General features: G+C 49.2%; 1 protein-coding gene across 31 annotated transcripts in view; it reads right to left on the bottom strand.

Annotated features, from left to right (window-relative positions):
• Window positions 1-20,709, bottom strand: part of BANP (BTG3 associated nuclear protein) — a 156,490-nt gene that overhangs the window by 124,935 nt on the left and 10,846 nt on the right. For 9 of the 31 annotated variants that reach the window (XM_078357957.1, XM_078357953.1, XM_008986362.4 and 6 more), the window contains exon 2: window positions 6,328-6,466. In XM_078357957.1, the coding sequence (XP_078214083.1) occupies window positions 6,328-6,397 (70 nt within the window). In that variant the 5' untranslated portion in view covers window positions 6,398-6,466. Of the gene's footprint in view, window positions 1-6,309; window positions 6,467-7,637; window positions 10,352-20,709 lie in introns of those variants that run through there. The other 22 variants (XM_035282155.3, XM_078357950.1, XM_078357955.1 and 19 more) reach the window with 4 other exon arrangements.

Below are 20,709 nucleotides of genomic sequence, written 5' to 3'. Positions count from 1 at the left end.
AACCACTCTATCCGCAGGTCCAGAACTAAAGGGAGGAATAAAAACACGGAGTATCACGTCGTCATAGGTGCTGATAATCAAAACAGTCTCAACCTTAATACGCTAAGTGACAGAACCTTCCCCCCGCCCCCGCCCCCCGCCCCCCGTCCCCCGCCCCGCGTCCCCCGCCCCCCCCCGTCCCCCGTCCCTCCCAGGCGCAGATGAGACCAGCAAGTGTCGGGATCTTCACGGCTTCCCACAGGCTAAGCAACTCCGCCCCATCTCGGGACAGCCTCATGTGGTCCTGACCTCCTTCCTCTCGTCTAAAACTGACGACAAAAACAATGTCAGAGATAACCTCGAAATCAGACACCACACTGCCCACGGTTCCCTCCTCTCGGCAAACCACACTTCTGTTTCTCTGTGACCCTCCAGTCCTTTTCCCTAGACCTAGTCAGTTTTACAATTTACTTATTCACAGTTACAGATGGAAAATTAAGGTCAACAGTTCTTGTTAAAGATTGGAGACTGTGCCATGAGTATTTTTTCCTCTCATTTTCTTGCCTGAAATGAGTGTGAACTGTCTGGGGCACTCCTCCCAGCGCGCTCTACCCTGCACACTCACACGCTGAGCTAAAGGGCGACACACGCGTGGGAGGAGCGAGACCGTCCACCTCATCAGCAGCCCTCCTCTCCACTGAGCACCGAGTATGGACTCCAGGATCACCATCATCGCTTTTGGTTTTCTTTTTATTGTTAGAGACATGAGGCCTCACTCGCTAGGTCACCCAGGTTGGACCCAAGTTCCTGTACTCAAGGGATCCTCCCACCTCAGCCTCTGAGTACCTGGGACTCTCCAGGTTAATAGCTTGAATTAAGTTTTTAACAGTAACGCCAGTTTGTGACTGCATTCTACAAAATGAATGCCAGTATATGAGAACAGGTATTATATACCTGCCTGCATATGAGCTCACTGTAACACTTCTGGTAGGAAAAAATCAGAAACCTGAATGCTGGCCCTTCAGCACATGCGCCCCTCGGCACACCACGTGTCTGCCAAGCAGGACGACCTCACTGTGTCCAGATGACACCTGCCCACTCTGCCAGTACTGACTGTGTCCCAGCCCTTCCCACACCACCAACCTCCAGCCACCTCCACCAGGGAAATCAAACCACCTCTGTCCAGCCCCACTCAAATGCCACCTTGTTCAGGAAGCCTCAACTCACACCTGTCTATACAGTGACACCAGCAAGGTCACAGCACCCACCCCAGGGCAGACCACGCTCTCAGCACCTGATACACAGGCTGCCCACTGATGTGGGTGAAGCACTCCTGCCAGGCATTCTGATTCTCCAGCTGCTGAAGGAGGGCTGGTGGGGGAAAGTCCCAGGGGAAAGCCAAGTGCGCAGGTCTCTCTAGTCCCTGCCTCCACCTCAGCCAAAGCAACTCCCCTGGACATGTTACACAGACTGACATTCTGAGGAAGGTCTTAACTGGAAGATAAAAAAGAGCACCCATGCCTTTAAGCCTGTACACACTAGATGATTCATCTCAAAACTCCAAAACTTAAAAATGCTCCACCGACCCATGGTTCTAACAGGAAGCTCTCACAGGTCCTGACAAAGGCAGTCAAATCTGATCTACCCGGCGGGAAATTATGCAAAGCCAAAGACCACTGTTGCCTCCCAAGCAGCACACAGCTTGCCAAGGGCTCTGCCTTCCGCCTGGCGAATCCCGAGGCAGGAAGCTCGTCCGTCAACCATCTCCACTGAAGCCTTTGCAGATGAATTCTCACTTAACGAAACTCTTAAAACTCCATGGCTACAAGTGCCCGTGGCTAGTCAAAGGTTCTCAGGACCTCAGTCAAAGGCTCCTTACTCTCAGTGGAAACTGGTCATCAAACCAGGCCTGGAAGGAGAGAGACCCTCCCACGAATTACTCTAACCTTTTAATTTGCCGAGGAGAAAAGAAGTCCGGAAAGGTGACGGGACTTCTTTGGGGTCAGCGAGCTAGTTTCATCGTAAAGGCAGATGAAAGTAATGACCCAGTAATGACCCCACAGGTAGCGGGATGCAAGTGACATTTATTTTCTTCTTTGTACTTCGCTGCTTTTGTATGTGTTTCTTTTTATAATTTTGCATGCATCACTTTTAGAATTAGACAAAATAATTCCTTGTTCATTTCAAAGATATCACAACCAGGCCGGGCGCAGTGGCTGTCACCTTTCGGAGACCGAGGTGGGTGGATCACCTGAGGTCAGGAGTTCAAGACCAGCCTGGCCAACACAGCAAAACTCCATCTCTACTGAAAATATAAAAATTACCCAGGTGTGGTGGCGTGATGGTGCGGTGGCACGCGCCTGTAACCCCAGCTACTTGGAAAGCTGAGGCAGAAGAATCACTTGAATGCAGGAGATGGAAGTTGCAGTGAGCTGAGATCGTGCCACTGCACTCCAGCCTGTTGACAGATCAATCAATCTGTCTCCAATCAATCAATCAATCAATCAAGATATCACATCAATTGCAATGACAGGCCCGATGCAAGTCACAATTTTTACATCCCGACAGGCAGAGTAAGCACAAGCCATGGTCAGTACACACCAAGTCAGAAGATCTCAGAAGTCTTTCTTTTAAATAAAAATAGGAAGGATTGGAAAGACATACACAGCAACAATTTAAAAGCTGCTACAAGCAGGAGGATCCTGGAAACTTTTTGCTTATCCTGCTTTCTTGACTATCCTGCTCAATGTCATTTGACATACACTTTAGAGATGAGGAAAGTACTTTAAACCCACTATGGATGCGAACATTTGTGATACACCAAGGTATCTGCAGCTGTGCACGCCTTCCCCTGGGTCTCAGAGAGCAGGTGTGCATCGGGGCAGGCCTCGGAGCTCTGCACACAGTAGGCTGTTAACAAATTCTTAAGAAACTATAGTTCTCAGGCATTTAAGGAACAGAGATGGAACAACATCAAGATTAGAAATTATTTCTCTAAGCTTTTTAGGGCCACAGCCTACAAAGAGAGAATTTATTGGGGAAGTAGGCTGCGAGAATTTTAATGTCTGAAATCACTCACAATGTATGTAATTGGAATAATTTTCTTTCATAAGATTACAGTGTATCTTTTCTAAAGAAACTGTCATTTGCCTTCTAAACTAGAAACAGGAATTTTAAAAATTATTATGTGCAGTAATCATGTGGAAAACTAACCATAGCACTCCTGAAACGCTGCTTCATATTCCCCCAGGACCACTCCATTCCAAAACTATTTTTATCACTCACCCCTTCCATACTACAACTAGTCTCAAAGGGAGTTTCCTCCATTAACACAGCAAGCAGATCATACAAACGGACATCAGACTTCCTCACAACGCTCTGCAAATTCTCTCTTCCGGAGGAACAACTGTCAGCATTTGGATTCTAACATTCCTGAGAGAATAAGCAGGCACCCGAAATGCTCAGTGACTTAACTGTGGGGGCTGCTCACGTCAAACCTAACAGAACCATAAAACACGACTGTGGGGGCTGCTCACGTCAAACCTAACAGAACCATAAAACACGACTGTGGGGGCTGCTCACGTCAAACCTAACAGAACCATAAAACACGACTGTGGGGGCTGCTCACGTCAAACCTAACAGAACCATAAAACACGACTGTGGGGGCTGCTCACGTCAAACCTAACGGAACCATGAAACACGACTGTGGGGGCTGCTCACGTCAAACCTAACGGAACCATGAAACACGACTGTGGGGGCTGCTCACGTCAAACCTAACGGAACCATGAAACACGACAGTGGGGGCTGCTCACGTCAAACCTAACTGAACCATAAAACACGACAGTGGGGGCTGCTCACGTCAAACCTAACGGAACCATAAAACACGACAGTGGGGGCTGCTCACGTCAAACCTAACTGAACCATGAAACACGACAGTGGGGGCTGCTCACGTCAAACCTAACTGAACCATAAAACACGACAGTGGGGGCTGCTCACGTCAAACCTAACTGAACCATGAAACACGACAGTGGGGGCTGCTCACGTCAAACCTAACTGAACCATAAAACACGACAGTGGGGGCTGCTCACGTCAAACCTAACGGAACCATGAAACACGACTGTGGGGGCTGCTCACGTCAAACCTAACTGAACCATAAAACACGACAGTGGGGGCTGCTCACGTCAAACCTAACTGAACCATGAAACACGACAGTGGGGGCTGCTCACGTCAAACCTAACTGAACCATAAAACACGACAGTGGGGGCTGCTCACGTCAAACCTAACGGAACCATGAAACACGACTGTGGGGGCTGCTCACGTCAAACCTAACGGAACCATGAAACACGTACTGCTATACGGCGAAAAAGAAAAGAAGAATCTTGGCCGGGCGCGGTGGCTCAAGCCTGTAATCCCAGCACTTTGGGAGGCCAAGGCGGGTAGATCACGAGGTCAGGATATCGAGACCATCCTGGTCAACATGGTGAAACTCCGTCTCTACTAAAGATGCAAAAAAATTAGCTGGGCGTGGTGGCGCATGCCTGTAATCCCAGCTACTCGGGAGGCTGAGGCAGGAGAATTGCCTGATCCCAGGGGGCGGAGGTTGCGGTGAGCCGAGATCGCGCCATTGCACTCCAGCCTGGGTAGCAAGAGCAAAACTCCGTCTCAAAAAAAAAGAAAAGAAAAGAAGAATCTTTTTAAACAGTTAAGTATGGACAAAGTGTCCTCACAGATAAAGGGATGAAGCTCCTGAGACTCAGGATTCCCTTTCTCAAAGCTACCCTGTTGGTTGTAATTATTTCAAAGTAGACATGTGCCTTTAACATCATCTTTGGAAATTATCAGCCTTAGCAAAGGTGTAGAACAAACTTGTTCTCAAGTATTGTCAGAGGAATATATTAGAAAAACATTCCTGTTTCCTGGAAAACCTGGCAGTGTCTTATCAAAATTTTAAGCATACACAGCAATTCTACTTCTAGGAACTTATCTATTTGCCAAGATATATATGCAAAGGTCTTCTCCACAGGGTGTGCATAAAGGAAAAATCAGACAGACTCTGCCAGGAGCCCTGCGAAAGGGAAGAGTTAACGGGGAGGAGCACCTGTGAGGGAGTACTGTGGAGCTGTGAGAGAGAGCAGACTCACACACACAACACGGTGAGGCTCCGTGACGCTGCACACGGGATCACACACACATAACACGGTAAGGTTCCAGAATGCTGCACACAGGGGATCACGCACAACATGGTAAGGCTCCGTGATGCTGCACACAGGATCACATACAACATGGTAAGGCTCCATGACGCTGCACACAGGATCACATACAACATGCTAAGGTTCCATGACACTGCACACGGCATCACAGGCAACACGGTAAGGCTCCGTGGCGCTGCAAACGGGATCACACACAACATGGTAAGGCTCCGTGACGCTGCACACGGGATCACACACAACATGGTAAGGCTCCGGGGTGCTGCACACGGGATCACACACAACATGGTAAGGCTCCATGACGCTGCACATGGGATCACATGCAACATGGTAAGGCTCCATGACGCTGCACACGGGATCACACACAACGTGGTACGGTTCCATGATGCTGCACATGGGATCACACGCAACATGTTAAGGCTCTGTGGCGCTGCACACGGGATCACACACAACATAGTAAGGTTCCATGATGCTGCACACGGGATCACCTGCAACATGGTAAGGTTCCATGACACTGCACACAGGATCACACACAATATGGTAAGGCTCCATGACGCTGCACAAAAGATCACACACACAACATGCTAAGGTTCCATGATGCTGCACATGGGATCACATTCAACATGGTACAGTTCCATGATGCTGCACACAGGATCACATACAACATGATATGGTTCCATGACACTGCACACGGGATCACACACACACAACAGGGTAAGGTTCCATGATGCTGCACGTGGGATCACATACAACATGGTAAGGTTCCATGACGCTGCACACAGGATCATACACACAACATTGTAAGGCTCCATGACGCTGCACACCGAGGATCACAATACAGAAGGCTCCATGATGCTGCACAGGGACAGGGTAGGGGAGATGGTATAGAACATACACACACACCCCCGAGGAGCGGGAGCAGGGGTGGCCCTTGAGACAAAGTGCTGCAGGGCCCCCTCCAGAAGGGACAGGGGCTGAGGCTGCAGAGGCGAGGGAAGGGAGGGGCTGGCAGCGTTCTCATCTCTAGGGTTCCAACTTTTCATACACAGCATGCATTACTTTGTTTTCTGCTTAATTAAAAGAAAAAATGGAGCAAGAATAAAGAGAATAATATTTCACCTACTGTCCCACAGCTCTGTACCTGGGTGGTCAGGGCTCAGGTCTTCCACTGCAATCTGAACCACATCCGCCAGGTCGTGTTCAGACATCATCCAGAGAGCAGGAGAGGGGCCGGTCAACACGCAAGAGTTCAACTCACAGCGGGGCTGGCTTCTGGTCACCTACGGAACAGAAGCAGAGGAGGAGAGGACATCAACCACCACGACGTGTGGAATGATGAAAACCACGAGTCGCGCAGGTGTACCCAAGAGGCCGTAAATGGCTGCAGATTTTTACATGCAGGGTTCTTCTTGCCTCAAACTACCAAAAGGTCAGTTTCTTTGAAAATTAACAAATCATTGAAAACGTCACCCGCTGCCTCTTTCCTTAACCACTGGACGAGCCGCCCAGGGCCTGTGTTCCCAGTGCGTTCCTCATGCCCTTCCAAAGTCGCCTTCCCAACACTGGCTGGCACACGTCCTCCCTGAGCTCAAGTCTCCATGGGACCTGACTGCCTACGGTAAGTGTCCTGCTTCCTGTCCGTGGGGCCTCAGCCCTGCTACACTCACCCCACCCCAGAAAGCAGCATCACACGCTGGTCTCCATGGTGATACGCCATCCTCCTCCCCAATCTCTCCCAGCTGCAGACTTCCATCTAGACTCCGTTTCTGCTGCCCCCACAGGCCAGAACCTCTGTTCTGCTTTCTTTCTGCTCTCAGCCTCAGTCCTGAACCCGAGCGGCATCCCCCCACCATGACCAAGGGGTTACCATCTGTCCTGTCCACAACTGTGCTGCCAGGGCAGGGCCGTCCCCGAGCCCCGCACGGTGTCTGAAACACAGTCAGGGGCTTTCCTCCAGCTCCTGCGACACTCCGATTAGGCCTCAAGAGAACTCACTTTCCAAAACAAAAATGAGGCAGCATCCCTCAAACTATGGTCTGTGAACACACAGGTCCAAACACAGTCCTGCAAAACAGCACGTCCTAGAAATCAGGAGTGAATGTGGCCATAATACCTTTTATCACACTACACTTTAATCACGGATACATAAACGGTATGAAATAAACCGTCTGTCCTGAACACACTACACACTTCTTGAGGGCAGAATCCCTGCGCCCAGCTCTGTACAGCACAGCTCCTTTCACCAGGAAGGGTCCGTTTGCTGTCCGTAATCGCAACCCCCACAGCAGAAGGAAAAGTGGGATTTTCAGGTCACATGGTTTCAACTCTGAGTCTACTCACAACTTCTGCTAATGGATAAGCCCCAACAGGAATCAAATTAAATGGCCAGGCCTCACACGTCCCAAAATCCTACAAACACCGCAGTTCCTCCTCTCCCTTGTCTAGACTTACATTTCACGGCTGAAGCGGCAGCAGCTATGGAATTTCTTGGAGATAACAACTTGTGGAAGAAGGAGCCACACATCGTCCTAAACCCTATTTGCATAGAGTAAAGGCAATATTTTTCATAAATGTGTGATCACAGGTACAATCAGTAAAACAGCAAAGGCACCTTGTAACTTTATGCAAGATGAGATGAACTGAGAAAACGAGAAACAGAGCTGATGACAAAACTGGACAGGGAAACACAACCTCAGAGGGACCAGTGCTGAACCTCTAAAAAGTCCCACTCAGGAAAGATGGAATGAGACGTTTCATCTCCCCAAATTCTCCAATACAGACACGCAGAGCTCCAACGACAGCAAAGCCAAAATCCAGGCCAACACTGACAACAGAAAGAGGCGACGGGACAGTCCTCAAGAACCCCAAACACGAGCAGATGGGGACACTGGAAGCCACAAGCTTAGCAGGGCACGCGGGCATAGGACGGAGGAGGCAGAGGGAAGCAGGAGCCGGGCCATAGCAGCAGCTGCCGGACCCACCAGGAGACCCACACAGGGGCCTACAGGGCTAACCCAGAGGCCAGAGTGCTCTGTACCCCAAAACCTCTCAAAACGCATTGTCCAAAGCTCCCATTTAGGCCAAATACATTAAAAAGAAATGGCCTGGAATTGAACACAGAATGTGTGGGGCATGGAAACTGGAGACAAAGGAGCATGAAAGCTAATTAAAGGTGGGAGGGGACAAGAGAGCCCAGAGTGCTCAGAAAATAAGCTGCTGCCCGTTCCAGACTTCCTCCAAACAACACAGGGAAGAGCCCCGAACACTGACATTAGAGGAATGATCTCAACCAAGCCTCCCCGCTGAACACTCAGAAAAGCCAAAATCATAGACATATGAGCCACAGAAAGTACTAAGGCCAAACATCACACAAAACTAACACTTTTAAAAAGAGTAAGAAGCAAACTAGCTTCGTCACAGCAGACAATGAAAGCATTCTAGAAACATACAATCCCCAAAAAGATGAAAACTAACAAAACAACTATATCCCAATATTTCAAAACAAACTGAAATATGTTAAACACACAACATACCATTAACCATAAACTAGCATTAGAAAAACTTAGAAACAAGGTGCTAGAACTGAGAATATACCAGAAACAAAAGAAAAAATAACTTCAGAATTAAGACTAAACTAGAAGAAACTTAGAACAAATCAACACAGTAGTGCCTCTAGAAAAACAAAGTGAGAAAAATTTGAAGAAAAGAAAGAGATGAAAAAAACCTCAAGAAAAAGTAGCACGTAGGACAAGAAAAGAAGACCCAACATATGTATAATAGTCCCATGAAAGATGAAAACTGGTCAGGCACAGCGGCTCACACCAGCAATCCCAATACCTCGGGAGGCTGAGGCAGGAGGATCACTTGAGGTCAGTCGCTCAAGATCAGCTTCGGCAACGTACCAAGACCCTGTCTCTACAAAATATTTTAAAAATTAACTGGCTCAGTGGCACAGACCTGTAGTCCCTGCTACTCAGGAGGCTGAGGCAGGAAAACCATTGCAGACTGGGAGTTCAAGGTTGCAGTGAGCTCTGATCGCACCGCTACACTCCACCCTGGGCAACAGAGAGAGACCCTGTCTCGAAAAAAGACGAAAACCGAAGCAATGAAATGGAATAATAAAAACTGTAATTCAAAAAAACTCTCCAGAAAGCAGGAGGGAGGGTGCTTGAAACGACTCATTAAAGGGTTACACGACAACCTAGGGGGAAAAACAGAACAACCAGCACCAAAACACAGCCCAGTAAAAACATTACCTACAAAAATTCCTTTAGCCACCCAAGCATGAGGCTAGGTGACTCGGCAGGGCACAGTGGCTCACACCTCTAATCCCAGCAGTTGGGAGGCCGAGGCGGGAGGATCATGAGGTCAGGAGCTCAAGACCAGCGTGACCCAACATGGTGAAACCCCATCTCTAAAATAACATACATACATACATACATATACTTAGAATTTTCTTTTTAATTTTTAAAAAAGACTAGGTGACTTATAATGGAAAGAAAATTAGATTATCAAACTGCAAGAGAAAAAAAAAGAGATAAACATATTTAAGATACACAAGGAAAGAAATGTGAGCCAAGAATTTTATATCCAAACAAAATTACTTTCAAGTATAAAGGCAGTAGAGTTTCTTCAACATCCAGTCCTCAGAGAACAACAGTATTCCCAAAATCCCCTCCTGAAAGCACGGGCAACAAACACGCTTCAGAAAACCAAACCGCATCGGGAAGAGCGGCTGGTGAGCAGTGCTCTATCTGCACGCAAGGCTGAGACCCCGGAGGAGAGGAGGAGGAGCACACAAGGCCACGCGCTGAGCACAGACACGATGTCAGTGCGTGAAACCGGGAGGAACTGTGAGTACATGTGAAAAACAAATGTCAGAACTTTCAAAAACAAAAAGACACGCTACAATGCTCAGTGGCCGTAAGGAGTGGGAGCGGGAGAGTTCCTTCCAACCATTTCCAGAACACGCAAACAACAATGTTACGATGTTCGTCAGCGGCCGCGGGGAGCAGTGCCGGTTTTCTGCATGTTCTGTTTTGTTTCCCTTTAAGACGGCTTCTCGCTCTGTCGCCCAGGCTGCAGGGCAGTGGCGATGATCTCGGCTCACGGCAACCTCCACCTCCCGGGTTCAAGCAACTCTCCGGCCTCAGTCTCCCGAGGAGCTGTGATTACAGGTGCCCATCAGCATGGCCAGCTAATTTTGTATTTTAGCAGAGACAGGGTTTCACTGTGTTGGCCAGGCTGGTCTCAAATTCCTGACCTCAAGTGATCCACCCGCCTTGGCCTCCCGAAGTGCTGGGATTACAGGCGTGAGCCACCGCGCCCGGCCAGTAGAGTTCCTTCTGAGAACGCCTTGCCTCGTGTGCAATTCTGTCATCCCTCATGTCCTTGTTAACAAGGAAAACCAGATAAAGACGTCAAGCGAACACCTTGAAGTCACAGATCTGAACTGAAAATATAACCTCAGCTGGGTGTGGTAGCTCACGCCTGTAATCCCAGCACTTGGGGAGGCCACGGCAGGCAGATCATCATAGGCCAGAAGCTCGAGATGAGCCTGACCAACATAGAGAAACCTCATCTCTACCAAAAATAAAAAATCAGTCAGGAGTGGTGCCACATGCCTATAATCCCAGCTACTCAGGAGGCTGAGGCAGAGGATCACTTGAACCTGGGAGGTAGAGGTTTCGGTGAGCCAAGATCGCACCATTGCACTCCAGCCTATGCAACAAGAGCAAGTCCATCAAGAAAAGAAAGAGAGAGAGAGAGAGAGACAGAGAGAGAGGGAAGGAAGGAAGGGAGGGAGGGAGGGAGGGAGGGAGGGAGGGAAAAAGACAAGAAAGAAAGAAAGAAAGAAAAGAAAGAAAGAAAGAAAAAGAAAGGAAGGGGAAGGGGAAGGGGAAGGGGGAGGGGAAGGGGGAGGGGGAAAATATGAACGCATCTGTGTATGTGCGCATGCGTGTGTCTGTGCGTGTGTGTGCATGTGTGTGTCTGTGTGCGTGTGTGCATGCGTGCATGTGTTGTGTGTGCATGTGTGTCTGCACGTGTGCGTGTGTGCATGTGTATGTGTGTGGCTGTGTGTGTGCATTTGTGTGTGTGTGTCTGTGTGTGTGTGCATGTGTATGCGCATGTGTGTGTGCATGTCTATGTGTGTGTGCATGTGTGTGTGCATGTGTGTGCGTGTCTGTGTGTGCGTGTGTGTGCGTGTGTGCATGTGTGTGCTTGTCTGTGTGTGCATGTGTGTGCATGTGCGCATGTGTATTTATAAACACCCCTCCGGCGCTGACCACCACGGAGGCGGGGAAACAGTGATCTGCACAGCAGCAATGCATCCCTAGAGCCCAGACTACGGCTTTCAAATACCATTTCTCACCAGAAGAAACCAAGGCTTCCTGGAAAAACGGCTCATTCCAGATCTGAGAAAAGAAGCAAGATGAGCCAGAACACCCTGTCAGACCAGACAGAAGGACGCCATCAAAGGCAGGGTTCTACCCAAAGGACCCGGGACCAGGGTGAAGAGGCTTCCGGCCAAAGATGGAAAAAAGCTGACCAACAGCAAGGGTAACAACTTCACTAGGTTGAAAGGGAAATACTTTTAAATTCATGATTTCGTATTACCAAGCCTTTAATTTTTTTTTTTTTTTTTTGAGACAGAATTTCGCTCTTGTTGCCAGGTCTGGAGTGCAATGATGTGATCTCAGTTCACTGCGACTTCCATCTCCCGGGTGCAAGCGATTCTCCTGCCTCAGCCTCCTGAGTAGCTCGGATTACAGGCATGCGCCACCACACCTGGCTAATTTTTGTATATTTTTAGTAGAGACAGGGCTTCACCATGTTGGTCAGGCTGCTCTCGAACTCCTGACCTCGTGATCCGCCTGCCTCAGCCTCCCAAAGTGCTGGAATTACAGGAGTGAGCCACCGCACCCAGTGGCCTTTAATTTTTTTTTTTTTTTTGAGACAGAGTTTCGCTCGTTACCCAGGCTGGAGTGCAATGGTGCGATCTCGGCTCACCGCAACCTTCGCCTCCTGGGTTCAGGCAATTATTCTGCCTCAGCCTCCTGAGTACCTGGGATTACAGGCACGCGCCACCGTGCCCAGCTAATTTTTTGTATTTTTAGTAGAGACGGGGTTTCACCATGTTGACCAGGATGGTCTCGATCTCTTGACCTCATGATCCATCCGCCTTGGCCTCCCACAGTGCTGGGATTACAGGCGTGAGCCACTGCGCCCTGCCCTAATTTTAATAATAACAAAAAGAAAAAACAAGCATTTCTTCTGCCTTCTTATACAAATCATACCACTGAAAAACCAAATCATAAGCAATCGAATGTTTCTCCGTCTAAAAGTATTACAGCCACAGAACAGTCATCATTTGGCAATCCCTGATGAATTAAGACTCTAGTAAAACAAAAACATACACCACCTGCCTCATTAATGAAGAAGGAAATACCATCTATCTGGGAGGCTGCCCTACCTTAATCTAATTAAGTTTCTGGAACCCTAACATCTCCTAAGTTATAGGAAATACAGAGGCCAGAAGAACATGCTAAACTACACCTTAGAAATGCAAACAGCAGAATCAAAATCAAGACTAGGAAACTCGGCCGGGCATGGTGGCTCATATTTGTAATCCCAGCGCTTTGGGAGGAGGAGGTGAGTGGATCACTTGAGGTCAATCACCAGAGGTCAGGAGTTTGAGACCAGCCTGCCCAACATGGTAAAACCCTGTCTACTAAAAATACAAAAATTAGCCAGGTGTGGTGGTGCACACCTGTAATCCCAGCTACCAGAGAGGCTGAGAGAGGAGAATCGCTTGAACCCGAGAGGTGGAGGTTGCAGTGAGCAGAGATCGCATTGCTGCACTCCAGCCTGGGGGACAGAGCGATACTAAGTCTCGAAAAGAAAAAAGACTATGAAACTTCACAGACAAATGATCTATTCATTCAATCAATCAATCAATCAATTGCATGGAGGTGCCAGGAGACCTCTGGGGAATGCATAACTAAAGGAGATTTTAAAACAGTAACAAAAAACAGACAAAACTCAACCACAGCGTCAAGGAAGACACGTTTGGGTAGTGAAACCCTAACAGGTGAGTGATTTATCCTAGAAGTGAGGATAACAGCTGGAGCCAAGGGGCCCACAGGGACCATGCTGCGGGGAGGCGTATGGAGCCGGGCGACTGACGCCTGATTGGGGTTGTTACAACGGTGTCTAAGTAATTAAGGCCTAGTTTATTTTACGGGATTTTCTATGACAGTTTTATATTTAATTAAAAGGGTCTTTTAAGGCGAAATTCAAACTAATTGGGGAAAAGATAGTTGCTATACATAAGCCAAAAAGCTAAATTATTCTTTTCACAGCAACAGAAGACCAATCAACCTAATAAAAATGGGCAGAAGCAAATGAAAATGAATTCACGGAAAAAGAAATTATGAGAAGATATTCAATCTCTTATTTACGTATCTATTTTATTTTTTTGAGATGGAGTCTCACTCTGTCGCCCAGGCTGGAGTGCAGTGGTACAATCTCGGCTCACTGCAACCTCCATCTCCCAAGTTCAAGCGATTCTCCTGCCTCAGCCTCCTGAGTAGCTGGGATTACAGGCGCGCACCACCACGCCCAGCTAATTTTTGTATTTTTAGTAGAAACAAGGTTTTGCCATGTCAGCCAGGCTGGTCTCAAACTCCTGACTTCATGATCCACCTGCCTCGGCCTCCCAAAGTGCTGAGATTACAGGCCTGAGCCACCTCGCCTGGCCGTCTTGTGTAATTTTTAAAACAAATTTAAACAAGACACTATTTTTCACCAATCAGATTGCCGAAATCACAAAGTAAGATACACTTACTTAGAATGTATCAGAAAACATGGTTGCTGCGCTTTTGGGCGGGAGTAAATGAGTACAACCTCTTTGAAGAGCAACAGCATTCAGAATGCTAAGGGTCAGAGCCCTTAAGCTGGCCATGCACCACTCAGCACTCAGCCGGGACATACATTCACACCACACAAAACCCATCACAAAACGACTTAAGGCACTGTTTTTAGCAGCAAAGGAACGGACGTCAGCACTGCGCAGCTACGGATGGAATAACATGAGGCGTCAGGAGCCAACAAGAACCCCTGAGAAGCAGTTCCCAAACTGGGCCTATCAACAGGGCGGGGCGGGGCGGATGACACGTTTCATTTTTAAGAAATATGTGAAATATGCACAGAATATTTCCAGGTTAAGATATAAAAGACCGACACGATCCCTGAGGCATGGGTGAAAAGGAAATCACTTTTTACTTTTCATCCTTTAATAATATTTCCATTTTTATCATCTGCATTTGTCACCTTTTCAAAAATAGTAAGTATACTTTTTAAAAATGACCAGACAAGAAGATCCGCAGATCTAAACTGTGGGGGGAGTATCCACCCCAACTTCGATGCTGGGCGCTAGTGTCCTTCACACCCTGACGCTGGGGTCACGACTGGACTCTTGCTCAGCCTTCACAGCTACTCCAAGGAAGCAGAAGCCACATGGCCTTGACTGAGGGGCCCTGTCAGGCACAACCAGCATGAACAAAGTGATGTGGCCACGCTAACCCTGCGTCCTCTAGGAGGACCTTTCAGCACAGAGTTGCTGGTACTCAGCTTGAAGATCAAAGCTACATGTCATCAATGCAGCCTTCTTTTTTCCAAGTTAAGGACCAGAAGCGAGAGGAGGAGGAGGAGAAGAAAAAAAAAAAAGAACCAGAAGCAAATATTTTTAAAGGGATAAACCAATTTTTTTTTTTTTTTTTTTTTTTTGAGATGGAGTTTCACTCTTGTTGCCCAGGCTGGAGTGCAATGGCACCATCTCGGCTCACCACAACCTCCACCTCCCCAGTTCAAGCGATTCTCCTGTCTCAGCCTCCGGAGTAGCTGGGATTACAGGCATACACCAGCACGCCCAGCTAATGTTGTATATTTAGTAGAGATGGGGTTTCTTCATGTTGGTCAGACTGGTCTCGAACTTCTGACTTCAGGTCTTGAACTCGTAATCCGCCCGCCTTGGCCTACCAAAGTGCTGGGATTACAGCTGTAAGCCACCGTGCCCGGTCAACTAAACTTCTTAATGAAACCAGTAGTCCTCAGTTAAAAACCACCCAACAAACCTTGGCACTGGTGCATTTAAAACATTTTGCAGTCGCAGATTCCTTTCAGAACCTTAAAAAAAAAAAGCAAAAAAACTACAGAACCTTTTCCGGCCAGGCACAGTGTTGCTTGTGACTATAATCCCAGCACTTTGGGAGGCCAAAGTGGGCAGATCACCTGAGGTCAGGAGTTGGAGACCAACCTGGCCAATATGGGGAAACCTCATCTCTACTAAAAATACAAAAAGAAAAAAAAGAACCTTTTCCAGGAAAAAGTAAGACAAGACAAAACTTTGCAAAGTTTCTGAGGCTCCCCTAATCCCAGAGACTGCTGGCTGCTGGTGCCAGCACCTGCTCTCCCCAGTGCTCATGGAAAAGCCCCTGACACTAGAGACGCCCCTTCTCTGTATCTGCCAGATACAGACTCCCCTTCCAGCCTGTCCCACAGCAGGCTGTGACACAAGCCTGGAAGTGGCACATGGCAGCCCCTGGGGAAACCTCCCTCAGGGGCGCTGACCTGTGGCCTTGTCCTTTCTTCCGTGCACCTGGTCCCCACAATTGCAGGCGTGGGAGGAGCTGGCAAGGTGGAGCAAAGCCCTGGGAGGAAGGAACCCAGGCCCCTCCCATCTCGGGAGCTGCCATACAGGCCCAGGCTGCCAGCCTCGAACTTCCTCAACGCAAAGGAAAATAACCCAACCACCCACCTGGTTCAAAACAGGGTATTCTGGAGCCCACCACGTGTGGCCCGACTAAACCAAAGGACATGCCCTGAGCCCTTCCATACACGGCTCTGGGTCCGAAGAGTCCAGGTGAAATTCCTGCCTCTCTTAAGGAGCCAGAGGAAATAGGTTTAAATGCCCAGTTCAAGCTTTTTCCCAGTTTCTAGAAGCTCTGCAAGTGGCTTAAGAAAATACTCTGACCTCACCATAAAATCCTGAACCCTAACTCTTCCAAGTGAGGACACCACACACTACTGGAGCTGTTTACTCCAAACGCCTCTGTTGCCAGGATCAAGAGTCATTTAAAATTCTGCTAACAGTAAAGATTTCAATAGAAAAAAAGGAGGCAACAAGCCCAAGAAAACTGGAGGAGAGCAACGCCTGCGGTTGCTATTTTGGCAAGTTAAATTTGCCATTTCTCAGAAGTCCTGGGGCTAGTCCAGAGCAATGTAATAAAACAGCTGGACTGAGACTAACGCTCGAGCAGGTCTCTCACTGCAGCAACTATTCACAACCCTACCGAGTCCCCCGAGGTGCAGGGCTCAGGGAGCACATGGAAAAACAGAGGGGACAGCCCAGAGTAACACCCTCAATGTTCCACACAACGGAAGTGCTGAGGAATCCACACACATCCAGACTGTCGGACACGACACTCATTCCTACGGATGAGCCTGATCTAACTCTGTGAACCAAACGGAAAGAGCTCCAGCTTACGACAGTGACAGAAAGGAATACAAGTGGAAAGCTGCACAGCGGTAGGGACGGTGACCCCAATTCTGTCCCCTAAACACGGTGTCCGTGTGTGCAAATGCGTGCAAGACGGTTAGGGATGACAAATGGCAAACCTCAGGCTACCCGGCGAAGGGACGCTCCAACCATGCCCCCCCTCTCCAGTCCACTCCGCCCTCCTGGACTGCTGGCTTTCCATATGCAAGCATTATTCATTTATTACCATGAAACTGCTTCTAAAACAAAGTAATGAGCCTGCGGGTGAGGCCAACTACATCAAATCTTGATAAACTTTACAGAACCATCTTTTACCCTGCCTTAAATCCACCTCTCAGCCACCAAGACATGGGGACCCACACGTGGGGCAGGGATGGAGAGAATCTACTTCTAATCAACCTCAGGTGCACCTGATGCCAAGTGCCCACCCCACCTGGCCCTGCCCTGTGAACTCTCCCCTGCTCCTGGGCCTACGCTCCTCAGGCTCAGTGGATGATCCTGCTCTCCTCCCTCTCCTTTCCCAAGAATGCCCAGTCCTGCCTCCTCAGGCCAGGGGCGGAGCGTGTAGTCAGCACTCCACCACAGCCCTCGGCGTCACCCTCGCACACCATTCCCCCATGCTGCCGCCGCCTTCCCACCTGCCCCTCCAGCCCCAGCCCCATTTCTCTGTTCCCTTTCAGGTAAAATTCCTCAGAAACCCCGCCTGTACTTGTGATCATTTTCTGTGCTCACGTCACCTCCAGATCCCACCCACTGGGTTGTCACTCAGCTCCAGCCCAGACGCTGCCCACACTCTCCCCACCACAATGCCTGACCGAGCTGATTCCAGCTCCCCCCAGGCTGTCATCCCTGCCTGGCCCCTGCTCCTCTGTCTCTCTGCTTGTCCCACATTCACTTCCTGACTTGATGATGCCCTGGGCAAGGCCCTAGGACCTTTGCTCAGTCGGCACTAACCTGGCGGCTCATCGGCCTGTGGCTGTAGATACATCTCCACCCGAGGGGGTCATCTCGATTCTAATATGTCCAAACTGAGTCCCTGGCACCTGCCCCAAACCAACCTGCTTCTCCCGCTCCAGCCAAAACCTCCATCCTCCCTCGCCCCGACCTGGCCTCATCTCCCCAGCCCAGCACTCCCAGCCTGGACCCAGGCCAGCCCCTCAGACGTGGCTCACATGTGGCAGTCTGTCACCTGCACCTCTGCTGTAATCCCAATCAAGGGCACTCAAGGGGTCACATAAAAACACTTGCCAGGCCATGCTCTTCATCTGCTCCATGCCCTCCCAGGGTTCCCCGTCTCATGAGACCTCCGCAGCCCCTTGGGCTCTCCTAGCTGCCCACTCACTCGCCTCTCCATTCGGGCCTCCTTGAGCTCCCCAGGGACACACCCAGCTCAGGGCACTGCCTCGGGGCTGGCCACCCCTGCACACCTCCTGAACACCTCGGCACTGAGCCACACGACACTCTTTCCTGCTCTACTGTCTCAGCTACCACACATCTTAAAGCGTTCTCTTGCTTAGTGTCTCCTGCTAGAAGGTGAGCTCCACAAGGGCAGGAATCAGCACTATGGTGCTCACGGCCGGGCACAGTTCCTGGCCCGCAACACGCCCCGTGAATAAGCCCGTGATGAATCCAGTGAGAACCCACCACTGACGTCACTCCCCGAAGCACAATGATGAACGTCAGAAATCATATCTGAAAACCATGGATTAAGATCTCCAAAGTGTGTTGTGCCTACGTCCTGATTTCAATAAGGACTGTGCTCTGATTAAGTCACAAATCTAACACTGAGTTGATGAATGTGGAATCAGTGTGAATGACACGGCCCATCAGCTGTCAGCAAAGGCATCATGTGAAACAGACAACTGCAAAGCCACTTTCATTTTGCTGTTACTACTCCAAAAATTTTTGGACACCCATAAAACAAAAGCACAAACCCATTAAAAGAGAAAAAAAAGCCATTAAAAGGAAACCCACTCTAACTGGGCATAAAACTTAGCTGTAACAGAAATTAAAAAACAAAACGCTATAGGTTATCAGTGCTCATCACAAGGGAAAAGTAGCAAGACTCCCTGGCTCAGCACTCGGGCTTCCCGCAACACCGGGTCTGATCGCCGCCGCTACGGAAGCCGCAGCACACGCGTTTCACCAGGGGTGTTACGACAGAATGGATTTTCCCATCAGTGTTTTTAGGGAGACATTCTTCAACGAGCTGTTTCTTCTGCCAACCCTTAGGAAAAGCCGTAATGCTGCATCTGACTTGGACGTGGTTATTTCCACAGGAAGAGGAACAGTACAGCCCAGAAGCATCACGTCCCGGGGCGGGCATCTGACATGGCGTGAATCACAGTACCCACCGGCCATCAGGCCACGCAGAGGGCCTAAAAGGATGCATTCCACAGCCATAGCCATTCCTCCCACATCTTGAAGGGCCCACCTCACTCTACAGATGACAAAAATATGAATCGAGTACATTCCTGGTGGCACAAAGTCAGCAAAGGGCCTGGCCTGCGCTGCACTCAGGAACTGAGTGAACTGTAAGCACCAGCAGGACACAGTCCTAAGCACAAGTCACATGCATGCGATCGTCCAAAGACGCTTGGGACAGTCAGGTGACAAGGAAGGACCACAGCCACCAAGCTCCCAGCCCATCCCCAGCTGGCGCTACTGCCCTTCTCCTCGATGGCTTCCATGTGGAGACTCCCAGGCCACCTGAGTTGGAAATCGCAGGTCCACAACGCCATAAAAATTAGCACAGGAACTTCCATTTCAAGAAGAGACTAGGTAGTAAACGGTAAAAAGCTGAATCTCCAGAAACAGGCACACTGCCAAGAAATCAATCACTCCACTGAGTGAAATCCTTTGGGGATGGAAGCCTAGAAACAACAAAATAATGAGAAAGGCAGAATCCACCAACACAAAGAAGTCAATTTGTATTAAACTGGGGGGGGAGGTTCACAGCTCTCTTTTCTTCCTCCAGGTCAGTCTGAGGTGGAGGTGAAAGGAGTGGGAAACAATGGGAAGGAAGACTATCAACGGCAGATCAGACATGAGACACAGTGGGAACCAGAAGCAAGTACGCTCCTCCCGAGGGCTTCCACCTAGGCTCGGGGACATTCAGGCAACACCGCTTTTTCTTTTTGAGACAGTCTAGCTCTGCCGTCCAGGTGCAATCTGGGCTCACTACAACCTCCACCTCCCAGGTTCAAGGGATTCTCCTGCCTCAGCCTCCCAAGGAGCTGGGATTACAGGCATGCACCACCATGCCCAGCTAATTTTCGTATTTTTAGTAGAGACGAGGTTTCACCATCTTGGCCGGGCTGGTCTCGAACTCCTGACCTCATGATCCACCTGCCTTGGCCTCCCTAAGATTACAGGCAGGAGCCACCGCGCCCAGCCTAACACTGCTTTTTCTCTAACACAGCCCACGAATGTGTATTTGCAGGGAAAGGGGGAAACATTCAAATATGTAAGTGAGTGTCAGATTCCAACCCCGAGCAAATGAGCATACATCACGTCACCTGGCACATCATCACCCATCATTCCCAGGGACATTTCAAGAAGGGTGTAGGCCCTCAGGCAGTAGTTCCAACGTTCCGGCCTCAGGGCCCTCTTCACCATCCGAAGGTTACCGAGGGTCCTGAGGGGCTTGCACTTGTGTAGATTTCACCCACCAACATTTACCACATTTCCAATCAGAACAAAAAGTTTCATTTATTTAAAAATAATACAAATCAGCATATTACATATTAACGCTGTCTTAGTCCATTTTGTGTTGCTATAACTGAGATCTGAGACTGGTAATTCATTACATAAAGAAACGTATTTCTTACAGTTCAGGAGGCTGGGAAGTCCAAGGTCCAGGGGCCCGTCTGGGGAGGGCCTTCCTGCCAGTGGGGATAGGAGAGACAGCCAAACTGGCTTTTCTAAGGGACCCGCTCTCAGTAACCTCCCCCCAGGAGAAGC

The sequence above is a fragment of the Callithrix jacchus genome, chromosome 20 (assembly GCF_049354715.1).
Source record: "Callithrix jacchus isolate 240 chromosome 20, calJac240_pri, whole genome shotgun sequence".
NCBI lineage: Eukaryota > Metazoa > Chordata > Mammalia > Primates > Cebidae > Callithrix > Callithrix jacchus.
The sequence above is the reverse complement of the archived record's forward strand: the minus strand, read 5'-3'. Positions and strand labels throughout refer to the sequence as shown.